Source organism: Centropristis striata, chromosome 17 (genome assembly GCF_030273125.1).
Source record: "Centropristis striata isolate RG_2023a ecotype Rhode Island chromosome 17, C.striata_1.0, whole genome shotgun sequence".
NCBI classification, from domain to species: domain Eukaryota; kingdom Metazoa; phylum Chordata; class Actinopteri; order Perciformes; family Serranidae; genus Centropristis; species Centropristis striata.
Genome location: NC_081533.1, coordinates 3,492,361 through 3,512,511, shown reverse-complemented (window position 1 = coordinate 3,512,511; position 20,151 = coordinate 3,492,361). Strand labels below are relative to the sequence as shown.

Sequence of the window (20,151 nt, the reverse complement as noted above, 5' to 3'; positions counted from 1 at the left end):
TGACTCATTCACCCGTTCACACACACATTCATACTGGTGGCAGAGGCTGCCCTGAACGGTGCCACCTGCCACCAGCAGGAATTCATTCACACACTGATGAACGCAGCATCGGGAGACATTTGGGGTTCAGTATCTTGTTCAAGGACACTTGGACATGTAGGCTGCCATGGTCAGGGATCGAACCGGGATTGTGTTTTACACAGGACTGTTGTTGTTAATATTTTAACATCTTCAGCTGTTTGTGTATCCATGACGATTAAAATGATCTATTTTCATATATTTGACCTCTGAATGTTTTATTTATAAGATGAATAACTTATGAAATAAAAAACAGTATATTGAATGCATTTTTATTTGTGGAACAATATAACAAATCATTTGGTTCAACAGTCTGTTAGAGCAGCAAATTATTTTAATAAAATCCTTCAGCAGCTCAAAAAATGCAGAATTCATTAGAAAAACAAAGAAATCCTAAAAGCAACTTTTCACAAGTTAAACATCTTCATTCATCAATATGTAGAATAGAAGAAACATGAGTTTTAGTCACATGAACAGATGATCAGTGAGAGATGTCCCTTCAGTAAAGAGCTCCTCTGCTGCTCCTCATCAGTAATAACAGTGGGAACGACTCAGAGCTTTTCTATCAGCACACAGTGAAATACTGACAGTATATAACAGACAAGAAATAATGAGAATAGATCAAAGCCAGGTCTTACAAACAGAAATCAAACAGGAAAGAAACATTTCACTATAAAGTGCACATTAGAGAAATAAAATGTTTGAATGAAAGCTGAATATATAAACTGTGGACAGAAGATCAGAAGTTTGACAGTTTTCATGCTGTCAGACAGTAAAGCAGCTTCACTGTGAAAACTAACACATGAAGAAGAGAAACAGCAGGTTTGATCATTTATACAGATTATAAACAAAAGCATCACTTCCTGTGAGTCACTACAGTTCCATGACAGAACACATGAAGTTTAGAAATGTCAACAGTTCAGGTTGAATGAAATGTAATCTTAATATTTTTGTACTTGAAAACTGATTCTGAATCAAGAATAAAGTGATTTTGAGGAAATATCACAATTTTAAGCTTCGTCTTGGTTATTTTTTTGAATGGAAGGTAAAACTAGACAATAATGTTCAGTTTATTTCTATGATTCTTTGGGTGATTTTGTCATGATTTCTCTCGTCTGGTCTGGAAGCATCAAAGTTGTTGTTATTGATATCTGCTGATGTGTTCTGACTTACAGTTTGATGACCTGCCAGACAACTATTCTGTCCGTGGTAGAACATTTAATTTGTTCAAGTAGTTGGTGGAACAGTTAACTCTACTTCACCTGGTGGACTGTAACTTTTATCAAATCCACCTCTGAAGCAGAAATCTTGTTTTTTACGCAGAAAGTAACTTTAACAAAGAGTGAACAGAGCTGCTGCTGTCAGTCCCAGTCCACAGTAGAGGAGCATCCTTCCTCCACTCTCTGGTTGTGCTCCACTTCCTGTTGGAGGAGGATCTGTTCCCTGACTTGGTGTGTTTGGTGTCTCAGGTTGGGGCCGATCCCTCGCTGCTGCAAAGACAACAAACACATCTGACTCATTCATGTCAAGAAAAAACTTTTTACGCGAGTTTCAGGATTTTTAAAGTCGTCAATATTTTTCTCCACATGTTTTTATTTAAAAAATAAGAAATTATTAAGTTCTACTGGAACAACTTACCAGAGACGTTGAGCCGCCATTTGAAATTGTTAATCCTATTGAGCTCTCCACACACATAAAGTCCAGAGTCATTGATCCTGAGTCTGGACACATGAAGTCTGAGTCGTCCTTCTCTCAGGACGTCTTTGTCAAACTGGACTCGTCCTGTAAACTGTTGATCCTGAGACTCTGAGACCTCAACACCTTCATGGAGATGAAACAGGACTGGACCTCTGTGTCCATCTAACATCTGGCAGATAAAAGATAAGGAGTTGGTTGAAGCTTCAGGTTTGGTGGTGAAGGTCCACTCCAGTGTGATGTTCTGGTTCTCCTCTGCCTGATAGGAGCTCTGAGTCACATTCACTACAAATGAGGAGGAGAGAGTCACTCACTGCACAATAATAAGCTGGACACTCATCTTCTTCTTTTTCTTGTGCAATAACCGTGTACTATTTTATTAAACTGCTAATTTAAGTCTTCTTCTTATTTGGTCATTTATCCACTGTACAAAACACAATGCCATACATTCCTCTATATTTATTTATCTACATCCATCCTCCATACAGAGGAGCAGACAGACTTTCTTCTTCTTTGTGGATAATAAAGTGAAGGAGTAAACTAACCAGAGACACAGGAGGTCAGGCTGAGGAGCAGCAGGATGCTGCAGATCATCTTCTCCCTGTGAGAGGAGACAGAGGTGAAGAGTCACACACACATGAGCTCAAAGTTCACACATTACACCTGAGACAGAGGAAATATGCAGCATACTTATTACACTGAGCAAAGATACAGTAGTGTGATTCTGACACTAGATGGCGCCAGTTTTCAACTGAGAAAGAGGATGGGATGGGGAGAGGTTTGAGGAGCAGGAGTTCTGGGAGTGGCACATGCAGCAGGTAATGAAGCTCCACCATTGGTACTTGTACTTTACTTGAGTACTTCTATTTGATATAACTTTATACTTTTACTCCACTACATTTAGCTGACAGCTTTAGTTACTTTGAGGTCAAAGTTTATCATGGAAAAAAAGAGATCAATTTAAAGAGATTATGCATTTTAATAATAAATAAAACCACATTAACTGCATATCAAGTCGTAAAAAATAACCCTATCTGGACAACACAAACATTCTGCTTCCATAAATGTATCAGTAATAGTAATCTAATAATATATTTGGAATATATAAAACAATCTTTCTGCATAACGAGTACTTTGACTTTTGATACTTTTGTACTTTTACTTCAGTAAGTGTTGAATGCAGGACTTTTACTGTACTGGAGTAACTTCACAGTGTGGTGTTAGTACTTTTACTGCAGTAAAGTAATCTGATTACTTCTTCCACCACTAACATGAATATAATAAATATCACTATGAGCTCAAAGTTCACACATTACACCTGAGACAGAGGAAATATGACACAGTTATTATGTTTCTGTATCTAGATGGCGCCAGTTTTCAACTGAGAAAGAAAGAGGAGAAACTGAGCTGAGAGGTGAATCAGGAGGACTTTCTACGGTTCATTAGTTAAAGTTCAGATCTCAAGTTCAGAGGTAACAACAGTCTGTGTGGAGTCATTACAACACGTCTTTGTGTTATTATCCTGATTATAAAAACAATATAAACTTCAACCTGTTGGTTTAGTTTCTTTCAGACATATAAAAACTTTATACACTGCAGTGAGCTGCTTATTCTACAGGATTGGTTGAACTCTATACAAAAATAAAAGATGAGGCTGATTCACATTTACCTGCATTTATATCAACATCTGAGAATTTAACTGCAAATAAAACAGTTAGTCTACTTTAAAACACATTGTGGCTCCATGATAACAGGCTCCATGCAACAGAACATGAGCATCAAAAACTTCCTCATGTTGTTGTTAAAACATAAAGAAAAGCTGTCAGATTGATTCAAGTGTTGAAATGTCTCTTTACTGAGAGAATAAAACACATTATTATCTGTTAAATATCATCACATAATTAATCTGTACATCAAAAAATATGTTATTACATTACCGTGTGTTGATGTTTGCATGTTCTCTGGTCCGAGTTCAGAATCCTTCCAACAAAAGTTAAACACGGAGGAAAAAGTTATCAGAGGAACATTTGATGTACATGCAATTCACTTTTCAGTCAGAATATCTTCATGTTTCAGGTCCGCTCGTTTCACAACTTGGTGACTGAGAGCTCATGTATTTATGGCACAGACCTTCTGCATGTGGATGCATAGATACGCCTATCAAAAGGCTCATACAAATTCAGTTACCGCACATAACAGCTACACAACTGGTGTGACTTTCGGAGGGGTAACTAACAGCAAGATCAGAATGTTGATAGTAACCACTGACTAACATGACTCTGAGATCTGACGACATAGCTCGTGAGGAATGTGCGGGCCAACCTGTCAGGTCCCGCCCTTCTCTCTGACGGTGCAGCAGCTCTGCTCTCTCAGTTTCCTCTCTGGTTATGAAGTGAACTTCCTCGTCAGTTTTTGCTCCCAGTTCAACTTAAAGTCATCAAATCTTTCTGCAGCGACATTAAACATCATAAACTAGAGACAGCTGCAGTTTTCCGAGCAGTGCATGATGGGAAGGTTATTTCTCTGTGACAGAGAGAGATCCGGAGCTGAAGGGAGACATGCAGGAAAGGACTCGGAGCCGGAGAGAGACAACTCTCTGCTGAGTCTGAACTCACTGAAACATTGAGTGTGATTCTCAGTTTGTCTTGTATTTCTGTCAACATCAGCTGTTGAACTTTTAGCTCATTGACCAACACTTGAACTCATTCTCTGCTTACTAAATACACTCAGACTGGTTTTATTTTATTGTTGAAATATTTTAATCTAAACTTGAAAAACTTCCTCCAGGATTTGATCTTAAAGCTTCTCTGTCGACATCAGTTTAAAGCCTTTTTATTTGTGGGAACAATTTAACAAATCATTCACTTGAAAGAAAAAGTTTTAAATTCTTTGATTTTGTTAGAAAAACACAAATCTTCCATCAACTTTGGATTTCACAAGTTAAAGGTGTTTATTTAATCAATGTATAGAAACAGATAAAGATCAAGTCTCCTCCTCTCTCCTCCACAGAGTCCAGCTTTTCTCTTTACTTTTTGTGTTAAAGAACCGAAACATGTTCAGTTAGTAACAATCCTAAACTGCTGACACACACTTCCTCGCCTTGAGGAAAATGATGTGAGCTGTGATTGGTCCCGCCTCCAACCTGAGTCTTCTCCTCCGCTTTCATTGGTTCATGATGCTTCAGCTGCTCCTTGTTAAAATAATTGATTATTTTCTATATTTGTAAATGATTTTATGCTTGATTTCTGCTTCTCTGTTGTCTGACTCTGTGTCTGTCTCTGTGCGTGACTATCAGGTCAGCCTTGGTAAATATCTCTATGCATTTATATTAAATCAGGCAATATGATTTTGATACAATGATTATGTTTGTGTGTTAATTTTGGTTTAGAAACTTTGACTACATATATTTCATTGTCTGTTTCATATTTTTTAGACTTTTAGAATCTATGTGAGACAGTGAAAATGCTTTGACTCTGTAGACATAATATCTTTGTGAGACATAACAAGGCAGGAGGTTTTTGTTGAATGTTCTGGAGAAGAGGCCAGGTCAGGATGGCCTTGTCCGGGGCAGCAAGCAACCAGGTGGCATGACGTGCCGTTGTATTAATTAAAACTGGCGAATCAGCGATCAAGAGGGCGGAACTTCCTGGAAGAAATCGACCAGCATGTTTTGTAAACAAATGTTAGTATTTTAATGGGTTCAGGGAGAGAGTCGTGGTTCAGACTTCACGAACTGAAACACGTCTGTTTGTATTCAGGGACATGAGTTAAGGTTGAACCCAGAGATCTCTGTAAAGTGCACATTTTTTGACGTATTGTAATAAACTTTTGTTAAACTGAGAACTTGGACGTCTCCAGCTCTTCATTTCCCATCAACGATCTGCGCAGAAAAATTGTGAGGTTTTTTCTGTTGGTGACAGATTATCAATTTTAAAGGTTTCCTCATGAAATTTTTCTAACATCCTCCAGTGTGACAGCTGACAATATGAGCCTCTAATCAAACTACAGTCTGGATAAAATCACACTTTCATACATTTAGCTTCAGGACACAGGGACGATCCAGCCTCCTGCAGAAAGCGAGAGAGAGAGAGAGAGAGAGAGAGAGAGAGAGAGAGAGAGAGAGAGAGAGAGAGAGAGAGCAGCAGTACAGCAGCACTGAGCAGCAGCAGTAGAGTGATCCAGGTCTCCACCTAGTGGAGGAGTTCTGCATCACACACAGTATCTGAGCACCTGGCTGCTCACTGACAGCTTCAGCTTTCAGGCGTTTCACACCAAAATGTTCCAGTGAACTCTGATGAAGTGAAAACTCTCTGTGAAAGGGTCAAAGGTCACACACACTCTGCTACATTCATGTCAAAAGACTCACAGCCACCTCTCATAGAAATAGGTTTTTATTTACAACATGTGCACTAGACAATGAAACTTGCATTTAAATCTTAAAGATAAACTTTTGACACAGTGAGGACTGAAACAAATGACACATCAAACATTATTTACACTGACGTCAGTTATTTCTGCTGTAATAACTTCAGTTCACCTCAAACCTTCAGTAACATGAGCAGCATTTACAGCATAGAAATACAGATGTTATGGCACAAGTAGCTTTGTGAGCGTGAAACAGATGTTGGAGGGAGAGGGGGTTTCAGTGAGCTGGTTTTGAATCAGTGCTCTGATGACTCATTAAAAGGGGGTCCAACAGGATCCTGGTGGTCCTGATGGGTTGTTTCTCTGAGAAACTAGCGGCTGCATGGATGTTTTCTTTCTTGTCAGTAGATTTAGTGAAACAGACTTTAAAGCCAAAGCAGAGTTTGGTGCAGAGAACCAGTAGAAGTGCAGCTAAAAGCCCCAGAACAATGTAGAGGCCAGTCCTTCCCCGAGCCTCTGGTTGTGGTCTCACTGTCGCTCTCTGAGGTTTGGGCTCATCAGCAGCTGCTGGAAAGGACAGAAAATAAAAGAGAGAATCTGTTTTCAGTGACAGGAATGACAGAATATTCTGCATCTTTTATTTTTAAATATTTCTGCAAAATTACCAGAGACGTTGAGCCGACATGTGCGAGCATTCCCACTGTGATATGTGGACACTTCACACACATAAAGTCCAGAGTCATTGCTCCAGCTTATCCAGCTTATGGTGATTTATTCTGTCAAATGCCTTGGACGCAAAACTCCCTATTTTACCTGCTTTGTCCTTAATGACTGGCACTAATGTGACTGTCAGCATGGTGTTAATAATAATTAATAATGAGAATAGATCAAAGCCAGGTCTAACAGAAATCAAACAGGAAAGAAACATTTCACTATAAAGTGCACATTAGAGGAATAAAATGTTTGAATGAAAGCTGAATATATAAACTGTGGACAGAAGATCAGAAGTTTGACAGTTTTCATGCTGTCAGACAGTAAAGCAGCTTCACTGTGAAAACTAACACATGAAGAAGAGAAACAGCAGGTTTGATCATTTATACAGATTATAAACAATCTGTGGGTCACTACAGTTTCATGACAGAACACATGAAGTTTAGAAATGTCAACAGTTCAGGTTGAATTAAATGTAATATATATATATATATATATATATATATATATATATATATATATATATACATACAACACTATTGATCAGCTCTAACTTATTGGGTTTGTTTATGTTGACTTTTGCTGTTCTTAATTTTTCTCTGTTTATGCTGCTGTGTTTTAATTCACAGTACTTAATCTCTATTAATATTTTTATATTTGAAAACTGATTTTGAATCTAGAATAAAGTGATTTTGAGGAAATATCAGATCATCTTCTCCCTGTGAGAGGAGACACAGTTGTGCTTATTTGAACTTCAGTCTGTGTTGTAACAAGCTGCAGCAGGAGAAGGAAGCTGTGAGGGCCACTGGTAACACAGGAGTGATGGCTCCAGTTTATCATGTGGAGTTTAACCTCTGGAGCCGTCTAGTGAAAGCAAAGTGTGGTGTCAGGAAACATGTTTCAGCAGGAGGAACCCTGAGGAACCTGCAGGCTGCTGTCACACTATGAACCAACAGACACAGACAACAGAGACAGACAACACATTATTTTAACAAGAGACAGAATAATCAAATTATTTTAACAGTAATGACTTTATTTATATATAATATGTAGACAAGCTGAGAAAGTCATTTGAAAGTGCATCATAGGAGCTTTCACAGTGTGACATTTATGTTTCTAGATCATTTTTAAAATTTTCTTTCTACAATGAAAACTATTACTATTTTTAATTTACATACAAATAGACTGTTTTGTAGTTTTATTATTCATTATTTTTCTGCAGTTTTTGTGTGTATAAATTGTTTAAAAAAATGTCCATAGAAACCTGTGTTTTTTGTTTGTATTTTGGGTTCCTGGCAGCTTTATACTTTGTTAATTACAATAAAATGAAAAATCTGACTGATAGCCAAGTTTGTGTGGAGAAAAAGGAGCCATGCATGTGATGTAAGGACAGACTGAAAGATGATAAACAGACAGAAATTAATGCAGAGGAAGTTGACAAATTTGAACAAAAATCTGAGTTCAGTTTAGTGCGCATGTCATACCGTCCCTGACCACCGGGGGCGCTGTGTCCCCGCGCTGCTCTCCGCGCCCTGCTGGTCACCATCAGTCTGAGAAAGTTTTCCATGCAGGCAGGGATGGAGGTGATTACCCACCGCTAGCAGAGGGAAGAGGGCTGAGCCTTGAAGCTGCTGGGGGAACTTGAAGAGAGCAGGGAGAGGAGGAGCAGGAGAAGGATTGATATACAAGAGCGTCTTATTAAAAAAAAAAAAAAAAAATCTGTACAGACCATACATACTTTACATAATACTACATATGTAAAATAATTGGAAAAATCCTTGGTTCCTATTGGCTGACACACAAGAGAAATTATAACAAAAGTCTATTGGAACTCATCGTTCATTCTTTTTGTTTTGTATCAGGAAAACTTCAGTTACTTTACATTTCACTTTTACTTTAATATTGATTCACATTCACCGCTTTTAAACTTCAGGTTATTTAAGTAATGTGCAATTGAAACTGAAATGTTTCGTTACTGTTTTATGTATTTTTTGTTGAGCCTGGCAGCTATTTATGATCATTGTTTCACTGTATGTTTGCTGATATAAAAGCTGTGTTATTAGTGGTGAGGAGCAGCAGAGGGAGCTCTTTACTGAAGGGAGCTGCTCTGCTTTAGAAAGTCTCACCTGTCTGCAGGTTACAGCTCTCATCATTTACACCATCAGACCTTTAAATGGAGCTGATGATCACAAAGATCTTCTGCTCTCATTTCATCTGCTACATTTACTTTAAATGTCTGTTTCATGTCTGATCTGAATATTGATCCGATCTGCTCGTATTGCAATGCTTCTTTAAAATAAGATATTCATGAGTGTAACTTTTCAATTCTGCATCATGTTTGAGTCGCTGTTGAATTTTATTAAAATGTTTTTTTACTTTGTTTGCACAAACTGATTGAACTTGAATGATTTGTTAAATAGTTCCCACAAATAAAAATTAATTAAATATACTATATATTGGATTAAATTGTTCAGCTAATAAATAAAACATTCAGAGGTCAAATATATGAAAATAGATCATTTTTATTATTGTCATGGAAACAAACAGCTGAAGATGTTAAAATATTAACAACAAAGAGGATTTGGACAAACAGTCACTCACTCATTGGCTGGACCAATCGCAGCTGACATTGATAGACGAGGGGCGGGACTACACCCTGGACGGCCAATCAGAACAAAGGAATGTTTCTGCTCATCACATGTTTAATATTACAGGTAGAAACTGGTGAAATGGTATTAAACCTGAACTTTATTTCCTTTAGTTGTGATCCTGACGTGGAAGCAGCTGGAAATGAAAAATAAGAACATTGTTCAAACAGGCAGGACTGTAATTCATTTTAATCATATTTGACTGATTTTAGTAAAAATAATTCAGTGGCTATTTCAATGTGCAGTAGATGTTTTTCAGCCGGAGCTGAGTTTCCCTCATTTCAGGGTTAACATACTCGAGGTTTTCAGAAAACCTGCTTTCTGGAACATAATATAGAATATAGGAACGTTATTTATTGTTTATTTTTATTCTATTTATGTACAGTCATGGAAAAAAATATTCGACCACCCTCCAGTTTCTTGTTCATTTTAATGCCTGGTACAACTAAAGGTACATTTGTTTGGACAAATATAATGATAACAACAAAAATAGCTGATTAAAGTTTATTTCAAGAGCTGATATCTGGCCAGATATCAGCTCTTAAAATAAACTAATTTTAGACCAGAATGAACATTTCCATTTTATGACACTTTATACTTATAATCCACTACATATAGCTGACATCTTATGTTATTTTTCAGGGTGACATTTAACATGAACATGTTTTTAAAATGTATGATTATTGAACATTTTTATATTAATAATTAGGTGCTGTTTCCATAGAGCTGCAGAACTTATATATTTACATATATTTTATATATTGCAGTGAAATACAAGGACATAGTGAGGAAAATGTAAAAAGAGCACAAAAAGACCCTGAAACTGAGTGTAGATTAAAGACAGCCACAGCAGGGGGACTGAAGGCTGCAGAAACATAACAAGAGAGAAAAAAGTGACATAAAGCCAACAGTGATGTTCTGGCCAATCACAGCACAGTCACAGAAGTGGGCGTGGCCTAAAGTGGGTCGACACCTTTCTTATGACGGTGCAGAGAACAGACACAGAGACAAAGAGAGAGAAGAAAAGGAGCAGAAGAGGAGAGTAAACCGCTGCTGGATCCTGTTTCTGAGCAAACATCTGGTGAGTTCACACTTTATTTTCTGCTCTGTTTTCTTTATGTTGTTCTTCTCCTGCAGCTGTTAACCTTTCTCCTTCTTCTTGTTGACACGGGAAGTTCTTCTTCTGGACTTTAGATCACGCTGTGTGTTGTAGAGTTCAGTGCTTACTGAAGTGCTTTTAATGTGAGCTGCAATGAGATTACGCTTGATACATAAAGGTCAGATACGACATTTCTGCAGTGGTGTGTGTGTGTGTGTGGTTGTGTGTGTGTGTGTGTGTGTTGACACACTGTTGACACATTAGGTAAACTGTTGACACATTAGGCTGCTATCAAAAAGAAGACACATGGAGAAACAGTCGACACTGGAGGGAACTTTTGATCTAGAACAGTTGTAATAAAACAGGTAAAAGCCCAAGGATGGCTCAGGATGTTCATGTTTATTCAGGATATATATGTTTATATATTTATTTATATCCTCATCGTGTGTCTCTGTTTGTTGACTTCACAGCTCATCTGTTTCACGAGACACTTCTGATTCCAGGACGTACGTCTGAAAGAAGAAGAAGAAGAATGAGTCCTCCCAGAAAGGTCAGATCACTCTAATGAACATGAGTTTGTGTTTGTGTGTTTTTTTTTTTTCAATTTTGTTCTCTTTAATTTAGATATAATCTCCTCTTTAGACCCCGTAGTATTAGTGTTTTATTATTAGTATTAATATTTTATAATGTCCATCCAACTGTCCCATAGAGACTAATGACAACTGGGAACAGACATTTCTAGAAGAAAAACACAGTTTTCTAACCTGCAATGTTGCTCACATTTTTTTTGCTACAGACATTAAACGTACATCAACGCGTTCAGGGGAGATTTATCTATCTGATGAGACTAATATTTTGTTGTTAGGACTTAGGTTTTTGAGAAAACAAGAGCAGTTCTAGAGGTGTGATTTCCATTAAATGACTTTCTCAGCTGTTAGATATCAGCTGATAGTCTGTGCCCCTCCCCTCTCCACTCATCACCATAGCAACCAGGTCTTCAAAATAAAAACCCATAAAGTAACTATATCTAATAATGTGGGTGCCTTTGATCTCATTGGCTTACTTTAACTCATAAAAAGCATATTACTATGTCAAACAATATGGGAACAAATGAATCAAATCTGCATTGATGGACAGGAAAAGTTTTATTCAGCAGGCAGATTAATACCGACGATTCTGCAGAATTAATGAAACAGCACAAGAAATGCACATGTAAACCACAGACTGACTCTCCACCCCCCATCCAGACATGTTTATTATCTCAAAACAATCCGTGTTTCTTCCAAACTTGGCCTTCACTATTTGGACGTTCCTCCCCTACTCCCACAATCTTTCAAGGCCCTAGTTAGGACAGGCTGAGCCTTGTGATGTTTCACTCATCTAGTAACCTAGTGGGATCCAGTTCCCACCAGATCACATGAACCCGGTTCCCAGAACATTTTTTGACAAAAAGATGATTCATTTTGATATTGTTCTGTTGCTTCCAGTAGCTACTTTATTTCTTCACCAGAACTTCCCCCCTCCCTTACTGTTGCCCCTGGTTACACTCACAACTGGCTGTGCTCGCAAGTCTTGATAGGGGAAAACAAAATATTGACCTGAGTCTGTCGGGGACCTTGTGTTCCCAAGCTCAGGCCGGAAAAAGAGATAATGATGAGACTAGGAAAATATAGAAAATGTGTTATTTACTTTTTTTGGTATTTGTGATGCTCATGAATAAATATGAAACACATAGAATGATTTGAGTAATTTAAATTTCCTTCCACACTTACTTTGTATAAATGTATGTTTATTTTTATTGCAACAATCCAAAAGAACCACAGATACTGTCCAGAATTAAGGTACTGCTTGTCAAAAAATAAGCTGAAAGGAAAATATTACTTAGTAACATTGACTTGAACATTGAGGGTTATGTTGTACAGACGTGATCTAAATATTACTGATGGTTTTAGATAGATTGCTTCACCATAGCATCTCACTCACACTCTCTCTTTTTCTTTTTGTCTGTTGCTATAGAAACTGGGAGAACGAGAGGGACTCAAGCATCACCGCTGTGAGCTCTGTGAGAAATCCTTCACAACAGCTGGAAGCCTGAAGGTTCACCAATGGGTTCACACTGGAGAGAAACCGTACAGCTGTGACCAATGTGGGAAAGCTTTCACCACGGCACAGGTCCTGAGACAACATCAACGTGTTCACACTGGAGAGAAACCGTACAGCTGTGAGCAGTGTGAGAAAACTTTTTCACAAAGAGGTCACCTTGTTGCTCACCGACGCGTTCACACTGGAGAGAAGCCCTACAGCTGTGACCAGTGTGGGAGTGATTTCACCACGGCAAAGAGCCTGAGACAACATAAACTAATTCACTCTGGAGAGAAGCCCTACAGCTGTGACCAGTGTGGGAGTGATTTCACCACGGCACAGAGCCTAAGACGACATCAACGTGTTCACACTGGAGAGAAACCGTACAGCTGCGACCAGTGTGGTAATACTTTTTCACAAAGTGACCACCTTAATGTTCACCGACGTGTTCACACTGGAGAGAAACCGTACAGCTGCGACCAGTGTGGTAATACTTTTTCACAAAGTGACAGCCTTAATGTTCACCGACGGGTTCACACTGGAGAGAAGCCCTACAGCTGTGACCAGTGTGGGAGTGATTTCACCACGGCACAGAGCCTGAGACGACATCAACGTGTTCACACTGGAGAGAAACCATACTGGTGTGAACAATGTGGGAAAACCTTTTCACAAAGTGGTGACCTTAAAGTCCACTTACGAGTTCACACTGGAGACAAACCATACTGGTGTGACCAGTGTGGGAGTGATTTCACCACGGCACAGAGCCTGAGACGACATCAACGTGTTCACACTGGAGAGAAACCGTACAGATGTAGCCAGTGTGGTAATACCTTTTCACAAAGTGACCACCTTAATGTTCACCGACGTGTTCACACTGGAGAGAAACCATACTGGTGTGAACAATGTGGGAAAACCTTTTCACAAAGTGGTGACCTTAAAGTCCACTTACGAGTTGACACTGGAGAGAAACCATACTGGTGTGACCAATGTGGGAAAACATTTTCTGAGATGAGTATCCTTTAAAAACACCAACGCATTCACACAAAGTCTTCTTAAGCCTTTTTAGAACCAAGCTAGTTATTTATTCATGCCTCCTCTTCATGTGCTGTGTTGTTATATTCTGAACTTCTCTCTGAAACTAAAGACTGACAGCAGTAACTGAGTCTGACTGAGGTGGTTTGATCCAGTGAGGAGGAAGAGGAGATGAATAAACAGACACACAAAAACACTCCAGATTTCCAACTTACTGGGGATTTCCACCGGGCGCGTTACAGCAGCAGCACGGCTCCACCGCGGTTTTGCTGCGTCTTCTGCCCGGCGTCAATTCACACCAGGCGCGTCACGTCAGCTTAGCGAGCCGGTCGTATACACGCGAGATAACGTTATCACGCGATAATCCTGACCATACGGGAGACCGCAAGATCCCGTGATAAACTCTAAACTCTATTTATACAGTCTATGGATAAACTGTGTGTGTAAAGTAAACAACAACAACAACAACCAACAGCTTACTTTGCTTTTCTGACGTGAAAGATCTGTTGATCTGACCATCTATCCTTATAAAAACAATATGTTATGTCATAAATGATTGTATGATGTTCCACTTCAACAATCAGTCTCTTGTCGTCCGTGTCGCCGATCCTCTGAGACCCTTTGATTGATTGATTGATTGATTGATTGATTGATTGATTGATTGATTGATTGATTGATTGCTGATCTGATGCTCCGGTCATAACATAATGTTGATGTGAAGTAGTTTTAGGCTGCATGAACTGCATATTGTGTTTTATTTTGAAAGGGGGCGGAAGTGTTTTACGCTGATTCTGAGTCGGACTTCCTGTCTGGTGCGATCTGCTCTGTTGAGATTTACGCGATTTGGCAGCGTCTCGCGGAGAAATAGAAGTCCTACCTAATGCTCGCGTAGAGACGCTGCTGAGACGCTGCAGTAACGTTACGCAGCGCGCCCGGTGGAAATGCTCTCATTGATTAGAGTGTTACCTATTTGCAACGGCGAACGCGACGCTGACGTGACGCTGCAGTAACGCGCCCGGTGGAAATCAGGCTTTAGACTGAACAAACCTTCATTCTTTTGGAATTATGAAAAAAAATCAAAATATCATTTTAAATATTGATCTATTGTTACTTTCATTGTCAGCATCAATATGGTCATTATTATTAATGATCTGACACCAGTAACATAATAAATAGCATTAAAACCTGCACAGCCTGTAATCGGTGCTGGAATGTAACTTACGACATTTGTTCAAGTACTGTACTTAAGCAAAGTTTTTTGGGAGTCGTAAGTTGAATATTTCCATTTTAATTCACTCTATACTTATAACCCACTACATTTAACTGGCATCTTTAGTTATTTTACCAGTTGAGATTTAACATGATTTTTTTTAAATGTTCAATTATTGAAGATTCTGACATGAATCCAAGATTAAACAACTGAAAAAAAGAATTTTTTTATCTGGATTTTCATTCTGTGTTGTGCTTTTTTATTTTAGAATTTTTATTTTATTTCAATGTGTTGACTTGTATTTGGTTTTCTATTATTTTTTTCTGTAACTACTAAACTCTGTAACTTCAGTTCCTTTGAGTTAAGTTCTCCACATCAGCAGTGTTTGCATTACTGCTGGAAAACATGTTTATATGTCTGGATCAATACAGATGTTCACATCTGCACTGACTAACCAAACATGGATCATCACACGTCTCCAGCTTGGAGGGACAAAGTGCGTCTCTCTTCAAATAACATCTGCGTGCCATCGGACCATCAACTCAATGAATTCTTGTAACTTGGTCAGATCTTCTTGATCCTATTTGGCTGATAGAACTCTGTCCCTATCCAGCTGAACAGTGAGATGTGACTCTGTTTCTACATGATTGCTATTCTTGTCTGACTTGTATACTCATTATAATCTTTGTATTTTTTCAATATATCAACTTGTATTAAAGTTACTTAAAGAAAAGCATGTTTTAAATACTTTTTATTTCTCGCTAAGGAATCATTTGTTAAATTCCTCAATAAATTAGTACATAACAGCATATTCTGCAGTTAAAATGAGCCCTATGCTGACAACAGTAAAATGCTGCTCACATGAAGCAGCTCCTTCGTCTGGATTTTAATGTTTCTTAATATTACCGTCAGTGGAATATTAGCTGAACTCGACATTTTTCATTGAGAAATCCAATGAATACAACAGATATTATGAGCCGACTGATATAAAGTGATAATCAAACCTTGAATGAAGGCCGTGTATCAATAACACATCAGAGTCGTTCAGTCATGAATGATGAAATAAAACATTAAAACTCAAAACTCTGCTGCAATAATACTTTATTATATTCATCACAGTTCTGCAAACAACGAGTATATTGTGTGTTTATGATAGTGAAAACAGTTTTGAGCTGTGAGATGGAGCCCAACAGCTCACCGAGGTGTTTACTGAAATATTCATCCTCTCACTTGAAGCAGCTTTTGTTCCCACATGCCTCAGTCCTCCACCATCATTCCAGAGCCTGAAAAGACTTCTGTGAAGAGCCTGAATGACTGTGGCACAGTGTCGTTAACAGCATCAGTCATGAAGTGCTCTGAGAACACAAACCGACCACAGGCTCCTCACACTCTTCACACATGACTGCAGCCCCATCCACACCTCCAGCTGCATCATTCAACTCACAGGTGACACAACAATAGTGGGACTGAGGAGACGGCGTGCAGGCTGGAGGTGCAACATGTGACTGAGTGGTGTCGGGACAACAACCTGCTCCTTCACACCTCCAAGACAAAGGAGACGATGGTTGACTTCAGGAGAACAAAGACCAGTGACCACCTCCCCCTTCCTTGGAGTCAACGTGTTAAATCACCTCACTTGGACCTCCAACACCTCATGCCTGGTCAAAAAGACCCAACAATGACTGAAACAGGCCCCGCCCCCACAGGAACTGATGCTGCGTTTCTACAGGAACAAACAAACTGAAAATAAAAGTTATTTATTAAACTTTCAACAACTATCTCCCTGTAAATAACCTGCACATGTATATACAGAAGTAAAATCTATTTTAAAGCAGTTTTTACTGTTTTCTATATTTCACACTGTGTCATCTTTATATGTTTATGTATATGTTCTTTTTTTTGGAGAGAGAGAGAGAGAGAGAGAGAGAGAGAGAGAGGCCACCACAATTTCAAAGTCTAATGACAATGACGGTCTTTAAAGATCTCTTTCTGGTTTCTGATGTTATCTGGAGCAGATTTGGACACACTGGTCTGAATAATAAAACATTTATGATATTGTGTAAATGTGTCAGTGTTGGAACAGGAAACAGAGGATCAACTCATAATTTATTGATTCTCAGAAACAGACGGCAAAAGAAAAACATCAAATTCAGATTAAATTAATCATTACTAGAATAATTCAATATTTATATTTTAACATAAAACATGACTCATCAGGAGAATATAGGAACGGTATTTATTGTTTATTTTTGTCCTATATATGTATAGTAAAATAAAGAATTAAATCTGATCCACGCTCCTGTCAGAAGGTGGCGCTAATGATCCTGAAAGCTGTTTGCAAACCGGCAAAAACAGGAGAAGAAGACGCACCGGGTGTGGGCGGGGCTTAACGAGACGCTACAAAGCCGTGAGGGAGTTGTCCAGACCAGGATCTAAAGTCCAGCAGTCCCAGCGGAGGTCAGGAGCAGGAGAAGCACAGAGCGGAATGGAGGAGAACCAGGACCCGGAGGTCCACAGTAGACCAGCAGCAGGCTCGAGCTCTGAAGTGAGTGGAACAGATGAAATACTTTCTGTTTTCTTTGTGTGTTTGAGCTCCAAAGTAGCAGATTGCAGTCGGAGGAGTTTCTTAAAAACGGTTTTCTTTGTTCCTGGAGGCATTTAATCCTGAATCAGGTCTCTTTGGGGGGTCCGGCTCAGTGGGGGAGGGTTTCCTGGTTGTTCATGTGTGAATGTGAGTTTGTAAAACCGGTTCAAACCGCTCCAGGCTTTGTGTTCACGTGTTTTTCTTTGTTGTGAGGGACAAACTACAGACTGGTTCCAGCTTTAATAAACTCTGATCACATTCACTTCCATCAGCTCTAAAAAGCTCCAGCTTTAGTTCCCTTTTCCATCAAATCAAAAGTAGTTTATTGAACTTTTCCTTCTCTGTGTAACTTTATTAGAATCAGACTCTTCTCTGCTCCCTGCAGATAAAAATGGCGACATCTGTTTGTGTGAATGTAAGTTGGTGCAGACAGAACTTAGACACATACATGTGTGAATATTAATGAAACCATAAAGAGTAAAATCATCCGTTTGAACCGCTGCAGGTTTCTTCTTGATGCTGAAACAATCTTTGAGTATTTAGTGTTTCCTGGTTTCATCCTGATGAGACTCTGTTGTTGTTTCATGAGTCCTCAGGAGAATCATCACAGAGAACAATGAGGCTCACTGATCCCACAATGCTTTGCACTTTTGCATATTGTCCAGATACCATTCTGGGCTTTTATTTTGAAGGCCTGGCTCATCCTGCCTCTGCTGGTTGCTGCTGTGATTAGAGCAGCAGAGTGGAGAGGGGAGGGGCACACTATATCTAACAGCTGAGAAAGGTCATTCAATGGAGAGCTCACCTCTCAAACTGCTCTTATTTTTTTCAAACATGGTGAGTCATAACAACAAAATATTATTATCATCGAGAAGAAAATTTTCTGATGAAGGTTAATGTACTTGTCTTGTAAAAAAATATGTCAGCAAGGAGGTGGGTTAGAAAACTGTCTTTCTCTGTTACTTCTAGAAATGTCTGGTCCTAGTTCTCATTAGTTTCTATCGTTTGGATTGGAGTTTCTGTGACATTCAGACTCACTGAAAGAAATCTGTACGTCCCATTGATTCCAGAGTAGAATCCAATCCACTTTATTTGTATAGCACATTTAAACAAGAAAAACGTCTCCAAAGTGCTGTACAGAGAATGTCTGAGAAGAGCAAACATTTCTCTTCAATCTTCCCTAAAAATGTGTTCTTGTTTCATGGCATAACCCTGTGTATGAAGAGAACAAGCTGTGGGAACCAGCAAAGTTTTTTTTTTAAATTGTCCCAGCCTCTCTTCACTCAAGCTGTGATGTCATCCACTCTAACTCTGAACATTCAGTCCAATACACACCCATTATAAACTATAAAAAACAAAATTATAAAAAACACTAAACACAAAGTGATAATTCTTGAAAAGCAACATACTATCATGCCTCAAACTGACCCTCACTCTTTCTGTCTGTTTGTTGCTATAGAAACCGGGAGAAAGAGAGGGACTCAAACATCACTGCTGTCAGCTGTGTGACAAATCCTTCACCACAGCTCGAAGTTTAAGGCGTCACCTACAGGTTCACACTGGGGAGAAACCTTACAGCTGTGACCAGTGTGGGAACGTCTTCACCACGACACAGAGCCTGAGACAACATCAACGCATTCATACTGGAGAGAAACCGTACAGCTGTGACCAGTGTGGGAACACTTTCACCACAACACAGACCCTGAGGCAACATTATCGTATTCATACTGGGGAGAAACCGTACAGCTGTGACCAGTGTGGGAGCGCTTTCACCATGGCAACGACCCTGAGACGACATCAACGCATTCACACTGGAGAGAAGCCGTACAGCTGTGACCAATGTGGGAAAGCTTTCACCACGGCACAGAGCCTGAGAAACCATGAACGTAGTCATACTGGAGAGAAACTGTACAACTGTGATCAATGTGTAAAAGCTTTCACCACATCACAGGGCCTGAGACAACATCAACCCATTCACATTGGAGCAAAGCCGTACGGCTGCTACCAATGTCGGAAGGCTTTCACCACAGCACAGAATCTGAGAGAACATATACAAGTTCACATGGGAGAGAAACCGTACTGGTGTGAACAATGTGAGAAAAGGTTTTCTCGGAGTAGTCACCTTAAAGTGCACCAACGCATTCACACTGGAGAGAAACCGTACTGGTGTGAACAATGTGGGAAAAGGTTTTCTCAGAGTAGTTCCCTTAAAGTTCACCAACGCATTCACACTGGAGAGAAACCTTACTGGTGTGAGCAATGTGGGAAAATGTTTTCTCAGACTGGTAACCTTAAAGCTCACCAATGCGCTCACACAAAGTCTTCTTCACCATTTTTATAGTCAAGCTAGTTATTTCTTCATGCCTCCTCTCCATGTACTGTGTTGTTATATTCTGAGCTTCCCTCTGAAACTAAAGACTGACAGCAGTAACTGAGTCTTACTGCGGTGGTTTGATCCAGTGAGGAGGAAGAGGAGATGAATAAACAGAGACACAAAAACACTCCAGAGTTCAAACTTAGACTCAACAAACCTTTATTCTTTAGACATTCTGACAAAATCAAAATATTGTTGTAAACATGATTTTATATATCTCAAGTTGTTGCTTTAATAATCCTGTTTTTTTAAATATTTTCATTAAATGTTTGG

At 39.1% G+C, this 20,151-nt stretch overlaps 1 protein-coding gene across 1 annotated transcript in view; it reads left to right on the top strand.

The window, feature by feature from the left end:
- Positions 1-20,151, top strand: part of LOC131989471 (zinc finger protein 431-like) — a 191,578-nt gene that overhangs the window by 101,314 nt on the left and 70,113 nt on the right. The window contains exons 10-11 of the mRNA XM_059354704.1: positions 12,719-13,690; positions 19,031-19,789. Of these exons, the coding sequence (XP_059210687.1) occupies positions 12,719-13,690; positions 19,031-19,789 (1,731 nt within the window). The remainder of the gene's footprint in view (positions 1-12,718; positions 13,691-19,030; positions 19,790-20,151) is intronic.